Genomic DNA, 17,258 nt, shown 5'->3' on the forward strand with positions numbered 1-17,258 from the left:
GTTTTTTTCCCGGCTCGTCCGTCCATGTTTTCAGCATCGTGTGTCAGGTTGGGTCAAACCATTCTGACATGGGGGAGACATTGGGTTTTTAGGATAATTAAACATCCTGAACAAAAATATAAAATATAAAATTCAGCTTATGAACTTGATTTTGAATAAATTTGAGATGTTGCGAATGTTCCTCGAATTTGGGTCGCAGCTTGTCATTAAGGGTTGATGGTGGGTCCCGGAGCCAGACCAGATGAGAACCACTGCTTTAAAGAGACTTTCTGTTTGAAATCGCCCTGTGGCTGCCTAAGTTCTGTTTTGCCTTGGCCTTCCTTAGTTGATTAAAAGAGACTTTACCTTTGCATTTGGGTCCCCTCTCCTGCACCTTCATCACATTTAACATTTACATTTATGTATAACATTTAACATTTATATAACATTTACATTTATGTTTAGATTACATATTTATATTGTTTAACAACTTGTGTTACTGCCAAACATCCTTGGAAAAGTTATTGCATTACATGAATTTCTCTCAATGTTAAAGTGACATATGCTAATGTACCAAAACCACGCAGTATTTTAGAACATAGAATATTTTACAAACGGCGCCCCATATTGATAGAGGTAGCAACATTTTCTTCACATGCACCTTCCCGATAATGCCCACTTCGGTCAAACGGGGGCCAGACCATTAAAATCATAGGGAAGGGTGGCGCATACATATATGTAAAACATTATTCAGAATATGATATAACTACCATATTGTAACTATTATCAATATACCATATCAATACATTATAATAAGGAAAAATATATTATAAAATATATTTATTTAAAATCTATTAGAACATGCAACTATATGTGTATTGAGATGTACACATGAACCTAGTTTGTTGGGGAAACAACTGATCAGTGGTTGATGCACACGGTTTCTGAGAATTTACAAAGTTTGAAATTGAATAGCTTGGCTTATTTCACTTTATTTCATGGGGCTACATTGAATCTATTTGGGGTATACACGTTGTGACGAGCACTCAGAGGATTCATCAGCGTCGTCCTGGTAACACACGAGGAACACCTGCACGCCCTCGTCAGCGGCTGATCAGCCCCAGCTGCAGTTCATCAAACAACAGCCACATAAGCCGCATGGGGTTTTTTTTTTACCAGAGGGAGAGAAACCTCTCCATGAGACAGAACGCTAACGCCTGTTCGCTATCTTTTCTCCAGAAAGCAGCGGGTGACCGCTCAGCCTCTCAGGAGCACAGATCTCTATCACTTTGTAAATAAACCACCCTCCGGGAACTTTGTTTAAGCTATCCTTGTCGTGTGATTCTTCACGCCGTGACAACGTGTATAGAGATTTGATGTCTTTACAGTGAATAACACAAAGAAACATCAGTATTTCAAAACTGATACCTTTGAATACAAATGGACTTTTATTGTGAAATTGTGATTCGACCTTAAAACTGTAGCTTTATGTCAACAATGTGAGGTGGATTACTATAAGTCTGAAATATTATTAACTTTGCTACCTTTTTTTCACCGCAGAACTCCCCACCACATTTATTTGGTGCATCATAAAAAAGACAATAAGAAAAAGAAGAGGAAAATGTCTTTCTGAGATCCTGCAATGAATTGGAATCCATTTGTGGTCAATGTCTCTGAAGCAGTTGGTAATTTAAACACAAAGACTCCCAACACGTGTAGATCAGTTCGGCCTCTGTTCGTTCCGTTAGTGGAGATGATCTGTGATCCTTAGTGTTGTCTTGCTTTGTAAGGAATCCATTGTCAAGGCTTGAATAAGTTAAATGCTGAGGGAAACATTATCTCCCGTTATAGAATTCGATTACTTTATGCTTTGTCAGCGCCATGATCATTTCGAACTCTACATTTCCAGGATGTCCTCCAGTTTTTACTTCATTTTTGGGTTCATTTGCCCAGTAATGACTCCAGTTTCCATCACTGTCTGCTCCAAAACCAAACACATGGACCTGGGAAAACAAAGATAAGCAATTTTAGAATCAGAAAATGAAATAAAGGCTTAATAAATCTTGCTAAATAACACAAGATTAGGTGTTATTTCTTTATCAAAATTAGCTTCCATTTGTAAATCAACGTGTAATGAAAATCACTTAAAAATAAACTTGCCTCTTCACAAATATGCAGTGCAAGAACTAAAGACATGAAGCCGGTGGAGGGATAATAGTCCTTCCTTTGCAGCCACACGTGATGAATATTCCTCATGAAAGCTGGGTTAACGACCATAACCTGTCATGAAATCAGAATTAGGCTTTCAATATATTTTATTAACCATTACCTCTGGAGCATATCACATTTATTGTTGAAAATGTAAACAATAAGACTCACCAAATCCTTGTTGAAGAGGGGTTTTCTTGGCACATGTTGAAAAAAGCATAAAATGTCAAACATAAACATCTATTGATTGGATGTAAGTAAAGCAGAGATCAGGCTGGAAGGCTTCAGAAGACTAACCGTAGCATCTCAACTAGAGCTGAAATGAAAAACAAGACTCACTTTCTAGAAGGTTGTGTGCTGATGTTCTTTATAATCCATTGAATATCCCTCATCTTAAATGTAAACAGCACCGGACGAGTGGTGTTATCCAACTGAGAAGAACTCTCTGGATACATGACCTGATGAGTTGTTCTGTTCCCAACATCTGCTTCAAAGCCTTTAGAATGACCCATGTTAATTCTAAATGGTACAAAGGGTATTTCATGAGTCAATGTTAGGGAAAACACAGACGTGAGATTTGACTTTGATAAAAATCGTCATTCTCGTTTGTTTCGGCTCATTTACCTTATGACGTAGTCCTGGAAATCTATTAAAGGTCCGTATTTTGATTTTAACAAATTACGAGAATTTCCCACCACAGCACAAGTCCTGCAGCGGCCAGGGATGGATTCTTCAAGTGGAGGATTGGCTGGGATCAGCTGAAAAACCCTCGACATGTTTCTTCTGTATTCACTGATGGTGCCGCCTCCGTGTTGTATGACCTGTCAGGAGCACCAAACACGACCAGCCGCTAGACAACATGAGACACACAAACTACACAAATTGGAATATGTGATATTAAGAGCGAGAAAATATTTATGATTGTTTTGTGAACCAAATGGAGGGATTATGCCTCAAAGAGACTCAAGGCTCATTGAATATACTATTTCCTTCAGGAGGATCATGCAGAGGGTCTCTTGTGTGTGCGCTGCGTGCATCTCCATGTCCTTCCAAAGCCACTGTTTTATACCTAAATCACTACCTAGTGGTCCAAGGCCAGTAGGGACCACAGGGGATAACCCAGCTGAGAGCGTCCCCAAAATGCCACTGTCAAACGTGAAAGTGTTTTACTTTCTGATCTGGATTTGAGCTGCAGGTTGAGGGACTCTAATCTTGGAAGGTCACAACTTACCCTCCACCAGTTGAAATCTTCTTCTGGTAGATTGTAGTTCCTGGATAAAAATGGTTGTGAAAATTTGCTCAAATTCTGAAAAGCCAACGTCCCGTTTTCAAATAGACATTTGTCACAAGCACAGGATCTTCGTTCCTGAGGCGGATCATATTGTGAGACTTTTCCCCAAAAAAACAAAATAGCAGAAACACTCAAAAATAAAATGAGCATGCGAGCAATTGTTTTCATCTTGGATGTGCAAGGCCGAATGGGAAGCCGCTCCAATCTGTAGATGAAGCCTGTGGTGAAACACACAAGGATTATGGTCAGTGGTGGAACGTTATGAAGAAACAAAGCAGTCAAAGCAGCACACTTACTAGATCTGCTTCAAGAGGTGAGTTTGTTATTTTACAGCTCGTTTAGCACATTTACGTTCTCTGTGAAGGCAAGTATTGATGTGCACCCGGTTGCTCTGGTCTGTTGTGGCACACTTTTCTTTTGATGGCTATTGGTTTTGTGTATACGTTGTTTGTTTGTCTATGGATTTTATTGTGAGTTGTTTTTTTTCTTTTATTGTTTTCTTCTTTTAGGCTGCCATAAAAACATCTGGCCGGGAAGGCAGTTGGAAATCAGCTTCTCTGGCTAACTGTGGCTCACTTACAGTACAACTGTTGATTAGTGTCAATTGTCCCTGCAAAATGAATGAATAAATATATGTGATAGGGTCGGCCCAAGTAGGCGTGTATTGGCTGGCACCCACAGGTGCACCAGATGAGGACTAATGAGCCCATAACATCCGGCTTGATAAACCAGGAAATGACCTCGGGAATTGTTTGAGTTTCATGTTGCCGTCGCTGGTTGGCACGCTATTTGAGGCTGCCAAATTATACATTGGGCATTAGGAGGTAAGCGGTTATGCTTAGTTGGTTTTTTACTATTTCTGATTAGCTACGGTATGCTGTGCATGTTACGCCCTGTGTTTTGTTATTAGTAGGCATACAGCTCACTAGTGTGTGTCTTACTCCTCATAGCCCTTGGTTTGTCTGACTGTGGTGGCGTGAGACCCATAGACGCACATGTAAAGTCTTTTCACTGGAATTAACAAAGGACGACCAGGTAGGCAATTCAGGCATGGTTTTAAGTGCATTCACCTGGGCAAAGCGACTGTGACGTGGGCCATATTATTAGTTGGTCAGATTACTATACGTGTAATGTAATCATACTGCCCTATTTTAATTAGTTAATTTTTATTCTAGTTATTCTCAATTTTGTGAGTAGTAGAGGAATGATGTACTGGGAAAATGTGCAATATCTGCTAATATGAACAATTTGTGTTATAGATCTACAAACGATCATCATTCGTAGCCGGACCACTGTTTTCCTCGTTTTGTTTCTTTTCCCTTTGGCATACTAAGCAGTTAAAGCCACGTGTTTTGTACTGTTTGTTGATGTCTGTTCTCCTTGTGGGCCCAACTCTGGTATAGCTCTACTGTAAGAATATAGCGGGCATTTCTCTGCCCTTGCAACGCTTACAGTGTAAACACTCTTAATGATTGAGTTTTGATATAATTTGTTTCTTTTTGTGATTTTGCTTGATGTCATCGTGTGACCTAATTTAGGTGTTTTAACGTTTGCAGTGTTCACTAGCATGTGCATGAGTATATCAGAAATCACGCATAGCTGATTTGTCCGTTGTAAATTCAGCAGTACAACCAATTACTTGGGTGGGTTCTCTGTGCCTATGTTATGTGTTTACTCATTGTGTTTCCTAGTATTTTGTCATGATGTATAGTAAATTAATTGATCTATGCTTTGTTACCCCTGCCAAGTACAAGCAAAGAGACTGAATAAACTATTGACTGTCTGTAACTGCTTCTGGTTTTATCCATTTACTTTGGGTAACCTGCAATATGGAACTACATGGTGGCTAGTACAAAGTTGTACTTTGTCACATATATAAAGGTTCAATCAATGTGTAGTGTTGTAGTTACTTTGTAGTTATTTCAATGCTAAGCCGCTTTGTTTGACAGCTCAGAGCTCTTTAAAATGGAAATCTGAAAACTTCTGAGACACTGTGGTGTCGTCACTGTAGTAAAATGGAACTGAAGCTTGTTTTGGCCATGTCTTCTTTCGTTGCCCCTAATGTGGAACTGCCCTTGGATGTGGTTTGAGCTCACAAGTCAATGATCCATCCAAACTGTTATGTTGAGAACGAAACATTTCTTGAACAAATGTTTAGATTTTTAGCCGGCTTCATATTATTTTACAGCATATTCGGCTCCTGTAAAATGTTTTTTTAACATGGTCAACAGGACATAATTTAGTGAAGAAATTCAGAAATCACTTAGCTAACTCTCAAATATTACTAGAGAAATATCACCACTGGGCATCAAAAACAATTTTTGAAATTTTATCATGAATACATTTGACAAATAGTCAATGTTTGTGTATTTCTGTTTTTGAAACATGGAATATACTTGCAAATTAAGGTATAATGGTAAAACAACCTGACCCAGATCAGCCACAGACCGGCGTGAAAGGGAAGCCGCACATACAAAGCTGCTGTAGAGACTTCTGCTACTGGATGTAGCTAGCTAGTTAGCTACATGCTAACGCCGGGTTTAGCTTCTCATGCTCCCTTTTCTTTTATTTAAACCATGGGGGGCTTTATCGTGTAAAGTTTTGTGTGGCTTTTGAGGTGCTCTTTTCTCAACACATATAACGTTATAATAGTAACGATATGGTATAATTATATCATAGGAAATATTGTTTTAGTTTTTATAGTATACATATACTGAATTGTATGAATAAGATGTCGTCATTATGTTAATATATATGAATATGGCCCAATCAACCTGAATTATTATGTAGCCATTGATGTTTCCTTTCCAAACCAATCTAAAATTGAACAGAAGCTGGCTCGTGAATGACATTTTTAAGGGCCTTAAGTTTGAAATTGAAAAATAATTCCCTGATAATTACTGGTCTGTCTACATTAATTCTTTAAAAATTTGAATACGTATTTACACAATTGACACATGGACTGTATTTTTTATCCATTTCCTGTTTTTCACAATAATACATGATTTACAGACTTGAATGAATGATTTTGACACGTTGGCACATTTAATTCTAACAACTCAATGCAAAGCACCCGATGAGTCCGTTTGTTCTCCGGTGTTATGAATGAGTTTAATTCATTCTTTTGACTGGAATGATACCAATCCGTGGTAACCACGGGCGTTGTAAATTACACTCTACTGAGAATTTCCCATAAAATATTGAAACAGGTTGTTTGAACAAACAGTCATCAAAAGAAAAGAAAAAACAGTTTGTTATTGGAGAGGCAAACCCCATGAACTCGTTTTTATATCAAAAAGCTGCCAAACAAATTCACAACATTTATTTTGTATTGTCAGGATTGATTATTAATCGAAAGTTATGCTAGTTTGGTTACTGTTATTGATAACAAAAAGTACAAGGAGAATAATCCAGTCATTAATATTATACTTTTTGGCAATATTCATCATCGGTTATTATGCATTAATATTTTAGTTTTGTCTTACCTGAATGGACGGTAAATCCACTTAGTTATTTTGAGTTTAAAGTCTGAAGGAACAAAAATCCACGCAGAACCACTGATTTGGAAGAGGGGCTCCGTTGGTGTGCGTTCTGGTCCGTAAGCCTGCGCAGGTTCAGCATGCGGCTGGTGTTGTGCGGCTATGACTCAGCACCGTGCGCATATATCCGGAGGGCTTTACCTGTCCATCTCACAAAGGAAGGTGCGCGTGAATGCCGCGAGGAAAGGAAAAACCAGGAAACGTTCTGCTTATAAACACTGAGGGGAAATGGTTGGCCAAACCTCTTCCTGAGGTATCTGTTTCCTCCACGAGGTCTTCAGCAAAGTCAGGATTACACAAAACTAGGTTCTTACTGGGTGCGTCCTTGAGGTCCACAAAAGCACACTTTGCCATTGTCAATGGCGTGGCTTTCAGACCGTGAAAAAGTTCCGTCTGCCGAGGGGAAGTGTGCGCACCTATGGACACCAATGCAAACCGACGATTTCCCATTCAGTTTCACCTCGACGCTATGATCAATTTACCTTATTCGACCAACTGGGTTTGTTTATTGATTTGTGGTTTCCTTTTCTTCAGGTGAAGCAAACTATGAAAGCGTCAGGATTTTATTACCCGTGGCTCCATAACAGAACAAACCCTGTTTCTATTTAATTATGAGAAACAAACAAAGACGGTAAACAAACCAATCAATGAAGATCAGGTTAAACCTGCCAGAGAACGTTTAGATAACTGGGGGAAAGTCAAGTGTTACACCTAATTACTAAGTTCGGGACTTTATTTATCTTTATCTTACTTTTTACCTGTCTGTAAAATGTCTATTACATTCGTTCTACTTTTCCATGCTTTCGCTGTTTAAAAAAAAAAGTGAAAGCCAGCATCAAATTACTTAAGCAGGTAATGCATGCAGAACAACAATGTGGAAGTAATTGCTTTGTGTGGTGATCGGAACAAACACACAAATGAAAGAAAAACATTGGAGGATGGCCAAGAACAAAGACAGTACAGATGTAATCATACATTTTCCTTTCAGGAGAATAAAATGGACCTATACATTTAATTAAGTATTTCTTAAATACAATTAAAGATGTATGAGACACTAAATCAGGAATCAGGAAACATTTATTGCCATTATCACTCCCTCCAGGAAACACACGAGACCATGATTCGTACTGCCGGATTTATTCCACCATTTGAAAACGTTGGTATCCACCGTCGAACTAAAAAACACGTGACACATCGATCGTCTTTTAGCGGACATCATAAGAACATATCAAACAGATAACAGAAAACAAACATACCTCACTGGCTGCACACGTCCAAGAGGGAACGAGCAAACTCTAGGAACCATCACCACTTATGGGAGCTACATGAAAATGACAATCCCGTTGCTGTGGTTCCATCGTAACTGACCTCACAGCTTTGTAACACCAAAACATGTCCCCCCCGAAACCGACCGCACAATTATAGTTCCCACCCCACAAACCAAACAAACAAATACTTCAGAGAACAAACAAATATACAAGTGCATCAATATACAATACAAATGACGTGAATTACATTCATGACAGCTAAACTCCCACCAAATCACAATTTTTGGGATTTCCTTTCTCAAACATCCATGACATTCAATCTGCTTCAAGCAGTAAAACAGTCTTCTGTACAGGCCTGTCAAGATAGACTGGCTTAGTAGTGCGTTTTCCCTTCTTATCTAGGGTTGAATCACTCATTAACAGTTTTATTTTCCTGACTCGTCCATCAGTGCTAGGATACACTTGTGTTACTCTTGCCAATCTCCATTGATTTCGTGGAGAGTCGTTCTCATTTAGAATGACAATGTCGTTAACCTTCGTGTTTCTTTTGTCCCTTTGCCATATTTGTCTTTGTTGAAGACTAAGAAGGTACTCCTTTTTCCATCTTGTCCAGAATTCGTTTGCCAAGAACTGTACCTGGCGCCATCTTTTGCGCAGGTAAACATCCTGACTCACAAACTGACCAGGAGGAGGAGATATTATGTTGGACTTCATCGTGAGTATATGGTTGGGCGTGAGAGGTTCAACACTCGTTGGATCGTTTAGGTTCTCTGTTGTCAGAGGTCTGCTGTTAACAATAGCCATCACTTCGTACAGGAAAGTTCTAAGTGATGCACTGTCAACTCTTTTAGCAGATTGGTCAAGGATTGCTGTGAGAACACTTCTGATAGTTCTTATTTGTCTCTCCCATACACCTCCCATGTGACTTGATGATGGGAAATTCATTACAAACTGGCATCCATGTTTCTTCAATTGTTCATGATCCATGTCTTCCATTGCTTTCATGAACTCTGCTTTGGCGCCAACAAAATTGGTGCCTTGATCACATCTCAACTGTCTTACATTACCACGTATTGCAATGAATGCGCGGAGTGCATTAATGAAAGCATCTGAAGTGAGGTCATCAAGCATCTCAATATGTATTGCTCTAGAGCACATACAAGTGAAAAGAAGCCCATACCTTTTCAGTTCTTTTCTCCCTTCTTTCACATAGAATGGTCCAAAGCAATCCATGCCACAATATGTGAATGGAGCAGTCGCTTCCAATCTTTCTTCTGGCAAATCTGCCATCTTTGGATCATGTGTACCACGTCTGTACCTTCTGCAGCTTGTGCACTTGTAAATGTGTGAAGCAACTGCACTGCTGCATCCTGTGACCCATATTCCATTGGATCGCAATTCATTTACAGTTATTCCTCTTCCTTGGTGATGTACTTTCTCATGGTAGTGTTTGATGAGCAACGAAGACACATGGCTTGCCTTTGGTAAGATAGCAGGATGTTTGACGTGTGGGTGAAGCTCTGATCTGGTTAAACGTCCTCCCACCCTGAGCAAACCATACTCATCTATGAAGGGACATAGCTTGTGTAGCTTGTTTGTTTTGTCTTTTGGGTTGACGTTCTTGCATTTCTTTATGCTTTTGATTTCATTGCCAAATGCTTCCGTTTGAACCAATTTGATTATGAAAAGCTCAGCTTCCTGTCTTTCCCCGACGCTTGTGACTTGACTTGTTTTAGAAATGAGACCTTTGACCTGCTTTGCGTAGTGTTTGAGCCGAGCAATAGCTTTAACAGCTCTTCTCCAGTCAGAGAATTTTGTCAAGCGGTCTAGCAGTGTCCTTTCCTCCTTTGCTTTGGTGTTGAACGCCTGGGCCTTTCGAAGTTCTGGATCGCTGTCAATGACCTCATTCGCTTTAACATCTTCTACGGGCAACTCTTGTTTCCACAGAAACTCTGGGCCTTTGAACCAAGTAGAAGTGACGAGCTGATCTGCCTTTAGACCTCTTGAAGCATGATCCGCCGGATTGTCTTCAGAGCGTACAAATCGCCATTGCTGGGGATCTGAGGTTGATTTAATTCTTTGGATTCTGTTCGCCACAAACACGTGGAACCTTCTTGCCTCATTGTTTATATATCCCAGAACAACCTTTGAGTCCGTCCAAAAGTATTCTTGAAGGCCATTGATCTCGAGCTCATTTCTAAGCATGACACTTATCCTTGCTGCTACTACTGCTGCAGATAACTCAAGTCGGGGTATTGTGGTGACCTTTGTCGGTGCAACACGTGCCTTACCCATGACTAATGAACAGTGTACATCTCCGCTGGTGTTGATGGCTCTGAGATAAGTGCACTCCCCGTAGCCTGTGACGCTGGCGTCGGAGAAGTGGTGAAGCTGGTACTGTTTGACTTCACTGAAGTTTGCTGGAACATAGCACCTTTTGATCCTTACATCAGATAAGTTTTGAAGATCTTGTAGCCATGATTCCCACTGTGTTCTGGTTTCTTCTGGGAGTGGCTCGTCCCAACCAACCTTGTCTCGACACAGTTGCTGCAATATCTGCTTTCCGAGGAGAATAAATGGGGCTACGAACCCTAATGGGTCGTAGATGGAGGCTACCGTAGATAGCACTCCTCTTCTTGTCAATGGGTGCTCCTTGACTGCGACTCTGAACTGAAAGTCATCAGAGGACAGACACCATTGAACACCGAGAGCTCTTTCCATGAGTGGCTCTCCGAGAGCCATGTCGAGGTCTTTGACGCTTTCAGCGCACTCTTCCTTTGGTATGGCTTTTAATACATTGCCGCTGTTAGACACAAACTTATGCAGTCTGAGCTTACCTGTGCTGCAAAGCTGTCTTGCTTCTTTGATGAGGTTGATTGCCTCAGCATCAGACGCCACGCTGACCAGTCCATCGTCAACATAGAAATTTCTTTCGATAAATTTAACTGTCTTCTGGTCAAATTGGTCCCGACTTTCAGCAGCTAGATGTTTAAGACCAAAATTGGCACAACCAGGTGAGGAGGCTGCCCCAAACAGGTGAACTTTCATCCGGAAAATTGACGGTGAAGACTCCAAGTCGCCATTCTCCCACCATAAGAACCTCAGGTAGTCTTGGTCTTCAGGTCTTACATGGAACTGATGGAACATTCGCTCCACATCGCACATAACCGCAACTGGGCACCTGCGAAATCTGCATAGAACTCCCACCAAGGTGTTTGTGAGCTCTGGTCCTGTAAGAAGGTGATCATTCAGTGATGTGTCTTTGAACCTAGCTGAACAATCAAAAACAACGCGGATCTTCCCAGGCTTGTGAGGGTGGTATACTCCGTGGTGGGGAATATACCAGGCTGGTTGATTGTCTAGTTCTTCTTCTGGAACTCTTTCTGCGTCGCCCCGAGCGATGACGTCCTTCATGAAGTTGACGTAGTCTGAGCAGTATTTATGGTCTCTCTTGAGCTTCCGTTCCAAGCACCTTAAACGCTGCACAGCACATGACTTGTTGTTGGGTAGAGTTGGTCTGTCTCGTTTGAATGGTAAGGGCATTTCATAATGACCATCTGGTTTGTGTTTGATTCCCTCTCTCAGCTTGGCCAAGAAGAGGAGGTCCTCCTGAGAGACAGTGACATCTTCCACCAACCTTTCACTGAAGTCAGATTCCAGCACCTTAATTACATCCTCTGGACTGATCACTTCCTTGATCTGAGTCTTGCAGACGTAATGAACTTCTCTTTTGAGCTTGACCTTCGGGTTTGTTTCAGGTGTCACTTGCCTTACGATGATGCGATGGCTTACTCCAATTACATCACTGTAGTGCTCCTGTGGGTCCCCATAACTCACTATGCTCCAACCTAGATCAGTTTTCTGAGCGAAGGGTTGGTCATCTTCCCCACACACGACTGCTCTAGGCATTAGCGCTTGAGGGCAGTTGTACCCAATAAGCAGACCAATTTCGCATTCTTTTTGTGGTGCAATGTGTTGTGCGAGATGTTGCAGATGAGGCCATGCTTTAGCAGTCTCTTGAGTTGGAATATGTGTCCTATTAGCTGGTATGAATTCGCGACTGTATATTGTTGGTACTGTTATCTTCTTAGAGGAGAATAGCCCTCTTATTTGTAAGTCTTTGAGTCTTTTACAAGGTACAATCGTTCCCTTTGACGACATTGTCGATAGTTTCAAATTCACTGGTTCCATGTCTGTATCCAGAACGTTTGCTACTTCCTCAAGAATGAATGAAGAATCGCTTTGTGAATCTAGAAGTGCATAGACAAGAACTTCCTTGTTTGAATCACTTGGAGTGGACACATAAACAGGAACTATTGCTGAAGTCTGTGTACTGTTGACATCTTGCACAACTCTGTTAGATGTGCTTTCCTTGATGTTGTCTTGTCGTTGTGTTGATTGTGGCTTTCTTTCATTGCTACAGCTCATTTCTTTAGAAGATTCTCTCCTTTGTTCTTGCTTTGAGCGATCTTCGTGTAAGCATGTAGGATGACGTTTTGAGCAGGTGTCACAGGCCAGCCGGCTACTGCAACTCTTGGATTGATGACCGGGGCACAAACATCCGAAGCATAGTCTCTCGCTTTGAATGAACTTCACTCGATCAGCAACTGGTGTTTCGACAAATCTGTGACACTTGTGTAGACTGTGTCCTAACTTCTTGCAAAACACACATGTGGGTATGGTTCTTTCACTTGCATTGGTTGTGAAGATCTTTGCACTTTGGGCTTTAGTGGCCACTATGGTTTGGCTCTTGATCTTCGCTTTATCAGGTTGGCTTTGTTGTAATGCATGGTAAGAGGTTATTGGGTTGCATGCAATATTAGCTTCCATTGTCAGGAATGTAACAAAATAATTAAAGCTAGGAAATCTTCTGTGTTCCATTTGATATTGTGTGGCTCTTCGGTTCCATCTAGTACTCAACCAGTCAGGTAGTTTGGCAGTGAGTCTTTGATTTTCAATGTCATCGTTAAGAACCTTTAGGCTTTCAATGTGAACAATAGCAGCTTCACAGCTACGTAAGAAGTCCACAAATCTTCTCAACTCGGCACTCTCTCTAGAGGCTAGTTTTGGCCATGCATGTAACTTGTCTCTGAAGGCTTTGGCGATTACGAACGGATCTCCGTATCGTTCGTTGAGTAGGTTCCATGCTGCGCAATATGAATGTTCTGAATCAATCAGAAAGTAACCTTCCAGAGCTTCCCTTGCTGCTCCTCCCACATATTTCTGGAGGAAGAAGATTTTTTCTGTGGTTGGAATATTTTTTCTCTCCACTAGTGTCTGGAAAGAAGACTTCCAATGGTTAAACTTGAGTGGATCTCCACTAAAGATGGTAGGCTCTGGAATGGGTAGTCTATTTGCTGATATTGCTTCAGCTAGAACCTTCACCAGCTCTCCTGTTTCGTTTTGAAGTATACTGCTCGGAGCTACCTCTCCTAGAGGTTGACGTTGTGGATTCACAGGGTTCTCCTGATTAATTGCTTGCTCAGGCATAGGCAACTCAAACCTACATGATGTTAGCTCTTGCTCTGGTTGGAACGTATCTTCATCGTAGATTTGAAGCCTTGCTCTGGCTGCATTCAGTCTCTTTAGCTCTTCCAAACGCTCAAGCTCTCTTTTCAGGTCCTCTACAGATTTTTTCCTTTCAGCATTTTCTTCTTGCTGTTTCTTTAAGAGAGTAGCTTCTTGCTTCTCCTTTTCTATCTTACGCTCAGTCTCTTCTCTTTCTTGCTGAAGACGGCGAGTACGTGCAGCTGCTTCTTGGTCTGCAACTATCAGTCTATCTTCAACTTCAAGTCTTTGCAGTTTCTCTTGCTGGCAATCTTGTTCAGCCATAATCTTTAACACAGCTTGGGTGGCTGCATACTCTGCAGCAGCTTCTTGTCTTTTAATCGAGGATGCATTAGAGCGATTGGAAATGGCCCTCGAACACTTGGAGTTTGGAGATGAAACGCTCGACGTTGTAGAGGCAAATACAGAGCTTGCATCTGGCCAAATCAGTTCTTCTTCTATGCCCTGGATTTGCGACTGTGCGTTTTGTACGACGACTTTTGTGACTGATGTGCAATTGTCCAGCTTGCGGCGCATTTCGTGAGCTGGGCTGTCCATCCTTCTGTATTCGTCATAAACATTATTCAGCTCAGATAATTCTCTTTGAATAGTGTTGATGTTTTCTTGTAGGATGTTACTGGGATCCTGTCTTGTTACAGATTTCTTTGCCAGCTTAGTTAAAGCCTTCCAACGTTCATATATGCTGTCAAAGCGAAGTAGTAGCCCTTTTGTTTTTTCTCTTTGAAATTCTCTTCCTTTTTCTGTTAATGTGCGGGCTCTTTCACCTTTTCGCAGCTCTTCTGGCTGAACTTCTTTTTGTAGGACGCAGGACTCATCGATCTTCCTTGTCTCTTGTTCTATGAGTGCGCCTTCATAATGACTATCTTTGCTTATTTGTGACATTTTAAATTATTTGTAAGCAGGCTGTACACTATCAAGTTTCACAAATAACCAATACATTTCACAACAAGCATTTACCAAATACCCCAAAATAATAGGTTACTTTCCTTTAACTTAACCCTTTGAACTAGGCATTATAAAGACTTGCAGATATCATATATTACTCCTGTCAAAATGATACCTTTCTTCAATGCACACAACTTCTTTAAGAAATTAATACTTTTCTCAAATCACAAACAAAAGACAAAGTTCAGCTGTAACACTCACTTACGTACATGCTCCTTCATACCTGATAAACACCGTTATGTTAATTGGCTTCACACAGCTCCTTGTGGTACTTCTTTCCCTTCTATTTTTCAGTCCTTTTGTCCTTTCAGAACACACTTCCGTGCCTGACTTATGGACGTCTGAAAATAGGTGAACTTGTGTGTCCTTTAACGTAAAAGTTGTTTATCTGTGATCCGTCTTGACGAGCAGGTCGGGAACGGTTCACGCAGGTCTGAGTTCGACTATCACTCCCTCCAGGAAACACACGAGACCATGATTCGTACTGCCGGATTTATTCCACCATTTGAAAACGTTGGTATCCACCGTCGAACTAAAAAACACGTGACACATCGATCGTCTTTTAGCGGACATCATAAGAACATATCAAACAGATAACAGAAAACAAACATACCTCACTGGCTGCACACGTCCAAGAGGGAACGAGCAAACTCTAGGAACCATCACCACTTATGGGAGCTACATGAAAATGACAATCCCGTTGCTGTGGTTCCATCGTAACTGACCTCACAGCTTTGTAACACCAAAACATGTCCCCCCCGAAACCGACCGCACAATTATAGTTCCCACCCCACAAACCAAACAAACAAATACTTCAGAGAACAAACAAATATACAAGTGCATCAATATACAATACAAATGACGTGAATTACATTCATGACAGCTAAAGCCATTATATGTCAGACATGAATTTGACTTGACAATTGGTGCATGACAGCAGACAGTACAATAATGGAACAAGTGCAACAATAAGATCAGCGCCGGCAATCCGCACACACACATCACGCGCTGCGCGTAGGGCACCAAGTGTCTGGGGGGGCATAAAAAAATCTGGGACGTGAAAAATCATCACAGTAGGCTACTAGTATAAATAACAAATATAAAATATGTCTAAAGCATGTTAATATGCAAAAACAATACAAAAGTAATAGGCCTAGACCAAATTAGTCGAGAAAAAGGGGAACCTCCTGTTGTTGAACCTCCTCCCCCCACCTCCCAGTCGTTTGTTCGATTATGCCTCAAATCTCAAATGTAGCAGACAGCTTTGAAACGGCTTCGAAAAGGCATCAAGAGTCGGGGGCGGAAAAAAGAAGAGACAGCGGGATGACGCTCGCGCGTCGCTCTCAGCTAAGACAATGTTTTAAATCAGGGGTCCCCAAACTTTGTCTCGTGAGGACCGTTGCTAGCGGTCACCGGGCGGCCGGGTGGCCACATGTACTCGCGCTCATAATGTCCGCACGGTTTCTGTTACCGTTAACATTTTTGTTATCATTTGTTTTTTATGTTATCATTTACGTTTTTGTTATCATTGATGTTACCGTTAACAATAAGACTTGCAATCATTCCTTAGGTTGCTAGCTAGCTAGCAATGGTATTTCTGATTATGCATAAATTGGGCCTGCTATTTCTTTTAGCCATCAGAGATATAGTCAAGTAACGTTAGCCTATTAGCCTAGTTTGCTTTGCACTTCAGGACGCTTTTTTCAATCAATCAAAGGGTATTTAGCCATCAATAATGTTCAAACAATCTTATTGTATAGTGAAAAAGTAGCCTAGCTACAAGTGACACTTTCACAACGTAATGAAATGATGAGTGGGAAACGGCTCTTGGTAGGGTTAACTTTGGAAAAACCCTTTGACTGAACGTGATGTGATTAGGGAACTTTAAGTGGTCTGGCTGTCATCAGCGTCAATGGGGACGTGGCTAAGAAACTGTCATATGATGACCTGATAGCTGATTTTGCAGCTAGGAAATGCAGGCGTGTGCCTCTGTAGGGCCTTTGACAACTGATGGTAATGAAAATGTTTGTAATATAGTTAGGGTTGGGTATTGTTTGAATTTGAAACGATTCCGATTCCCAGCGATTCTCGATTCCGAGGCAGGGTCAAAAAAGTTTAAGTTTAAGATATTTTAAATGAGCTAGCTAACTAAGGGTCTTTCTGAAAGAAATAGTCTGACCTTCTCCATCAATGTTAATTCCATGAACTTTTTATTAACTTTACTATGAATTTCTAACAGGGATGTATTCAACTACAATATAAATATCAAACTATGAACTTGAATATTGTATAAACATTATAAATTATGAATATATTTTAACAGGGGTACACTTTCCTCCAGAGAGCTTTATTTTTGAAACCTCACAAAAACACATTTACACATGAGTGTATGATACTGCAGGTACTTAAACGTTACTTTGCTCCCACTGATGGGCTAACCCTTGGAGCCAGAGGAAGAGG

The 17,258-nt window shown here is 40.9% G+C and overlaps 2 protein-coding genes across 3 annotated transcripts; both read right to left on the reverse strand.

The window, feature by feature from the left end:
- Positions 1–993: 993 nt before the first annotated feature.
- Positions 994–7,217, reverse strand: LOC119226554 (CMP-N-acetylneuraminate-beta-galactosamide-alpha-2,3-sialyltransferase 1-like). 2 transcript variants are annotated; one of them, XM_037484643.2, is made up of 7 exons: positions 6,964–7,217; positions 3,419–3,696; positions 2,812–3,008; positions 2,527–2,706; positions 2,359–2,383; positions 2,140–2,259; positions 994–1,982 (listed from the first exon to the last, which is right to left on the reverse strand). In XM_037484643.2, the coding sequence occupies exons 2-7, from the start codon at positions 3,644–3,646 to the stop codon at positions 1,815–1,817; spliced, it is 918 nt and encodes a 305-aa protein (XP_037340540.2). In that variant the 5' UTR covers positions 3,647–3,696; positions 6,964–7,217; the 3' UTR covers positions 994–1,814. The 2 variants fall into 2 exon arrangements, with proteins under 2 accessions (XP_037340540.2, XP_037340541.2); XM_037484644.2 differs by lacking the exon at positions 6,964–7,217 and having other exon boundaries at positions 2,812–3,037; positions 3,419–3,537.
- A 3,062-nt stretch (positions 7,218–10,279) lies between these two features.
- On the reverse strand, positions 10,280–15,688 carry LOC119197368 (uncharacterized). The gene is made up of 6 exons (XM_062559022.1): positions 15,412–15,688; positions 12,620–15,330; positions 11,123–12,199; positions 10,815–10,955; positions 10,577–10,705; positions 10,280–10,371 (listed from the first exon to the last, which is right to left on the reverse strand). Exons 2-6 carry the CDS (start codon positions 14,733–14,735, stop codon positions 10,280–10,282), a joined length of 3,555 nt encoding a protein of 1,184 aa, XP_062415006.1. The 5' UTR covers positions 14,736–15,330; positions 15,412–15,688.
- Between the last annotated feature and the right edge of the window lie 1,570 nt (positions 15,689–17,258).

The sequence above is a fragment of the Pungitius pungitius genome, chromosome 18 (genome assembly GCF_949316345.1).
Source record: "Pungitius pungitius chromosome 18, fPunPun2.1, whole genome shotgun sequence".
NCBI classification, from domain to species: Eukaryota; Metazoa; Chordata; class Actinopteri; order Perciformes; family Gasterosteidae; genus Pungitius; species Pungitius pungitius.

Coding starts and splice junctions, on each gene's coding strand:
- LOC119226554 (XM_037484643.2), bottom strand. CDS start 3,646: ATGAAAACAATTGCTCGCATGCTCATTTTATTTTTGAGTGTTTCTGCT. Junction 2,707..2,811: donor TTCCAGGACTACGTCATAAG/GTAAATGAGCCG, acceptor TGTACCATTTAG/AATTAACATGGGTCATTCTA. Junction 1,983..2,139: donor CACTGCATATTTGTGAAGAG/GCAAGTTTATTT, acceptor TTGTTTTCCCAG/GTCCATGTGTTTGGTTTTGG.
- LOC119197368 (XM_062559022.1), bottom strand. CDS start 14,735: ATGTCACAAATAAGCAAAGATAGTCATTATGAAGGCGCACTCATAGAA. Junction 10,706..10,814: donor AGCAACTGTGTCGAGACAAG/GTTGGTTGGGAC, acceptor GCTATGTTCCAG/CAAACTTCAGTGAAGTCAAA. Junction 10,372..10,576: donor ACACTGTTCATTAGTCATGG/GTAAGGCACGTG, acceptor TGTGGCGAACAG/AATCCAAAGAATTAAATCAA.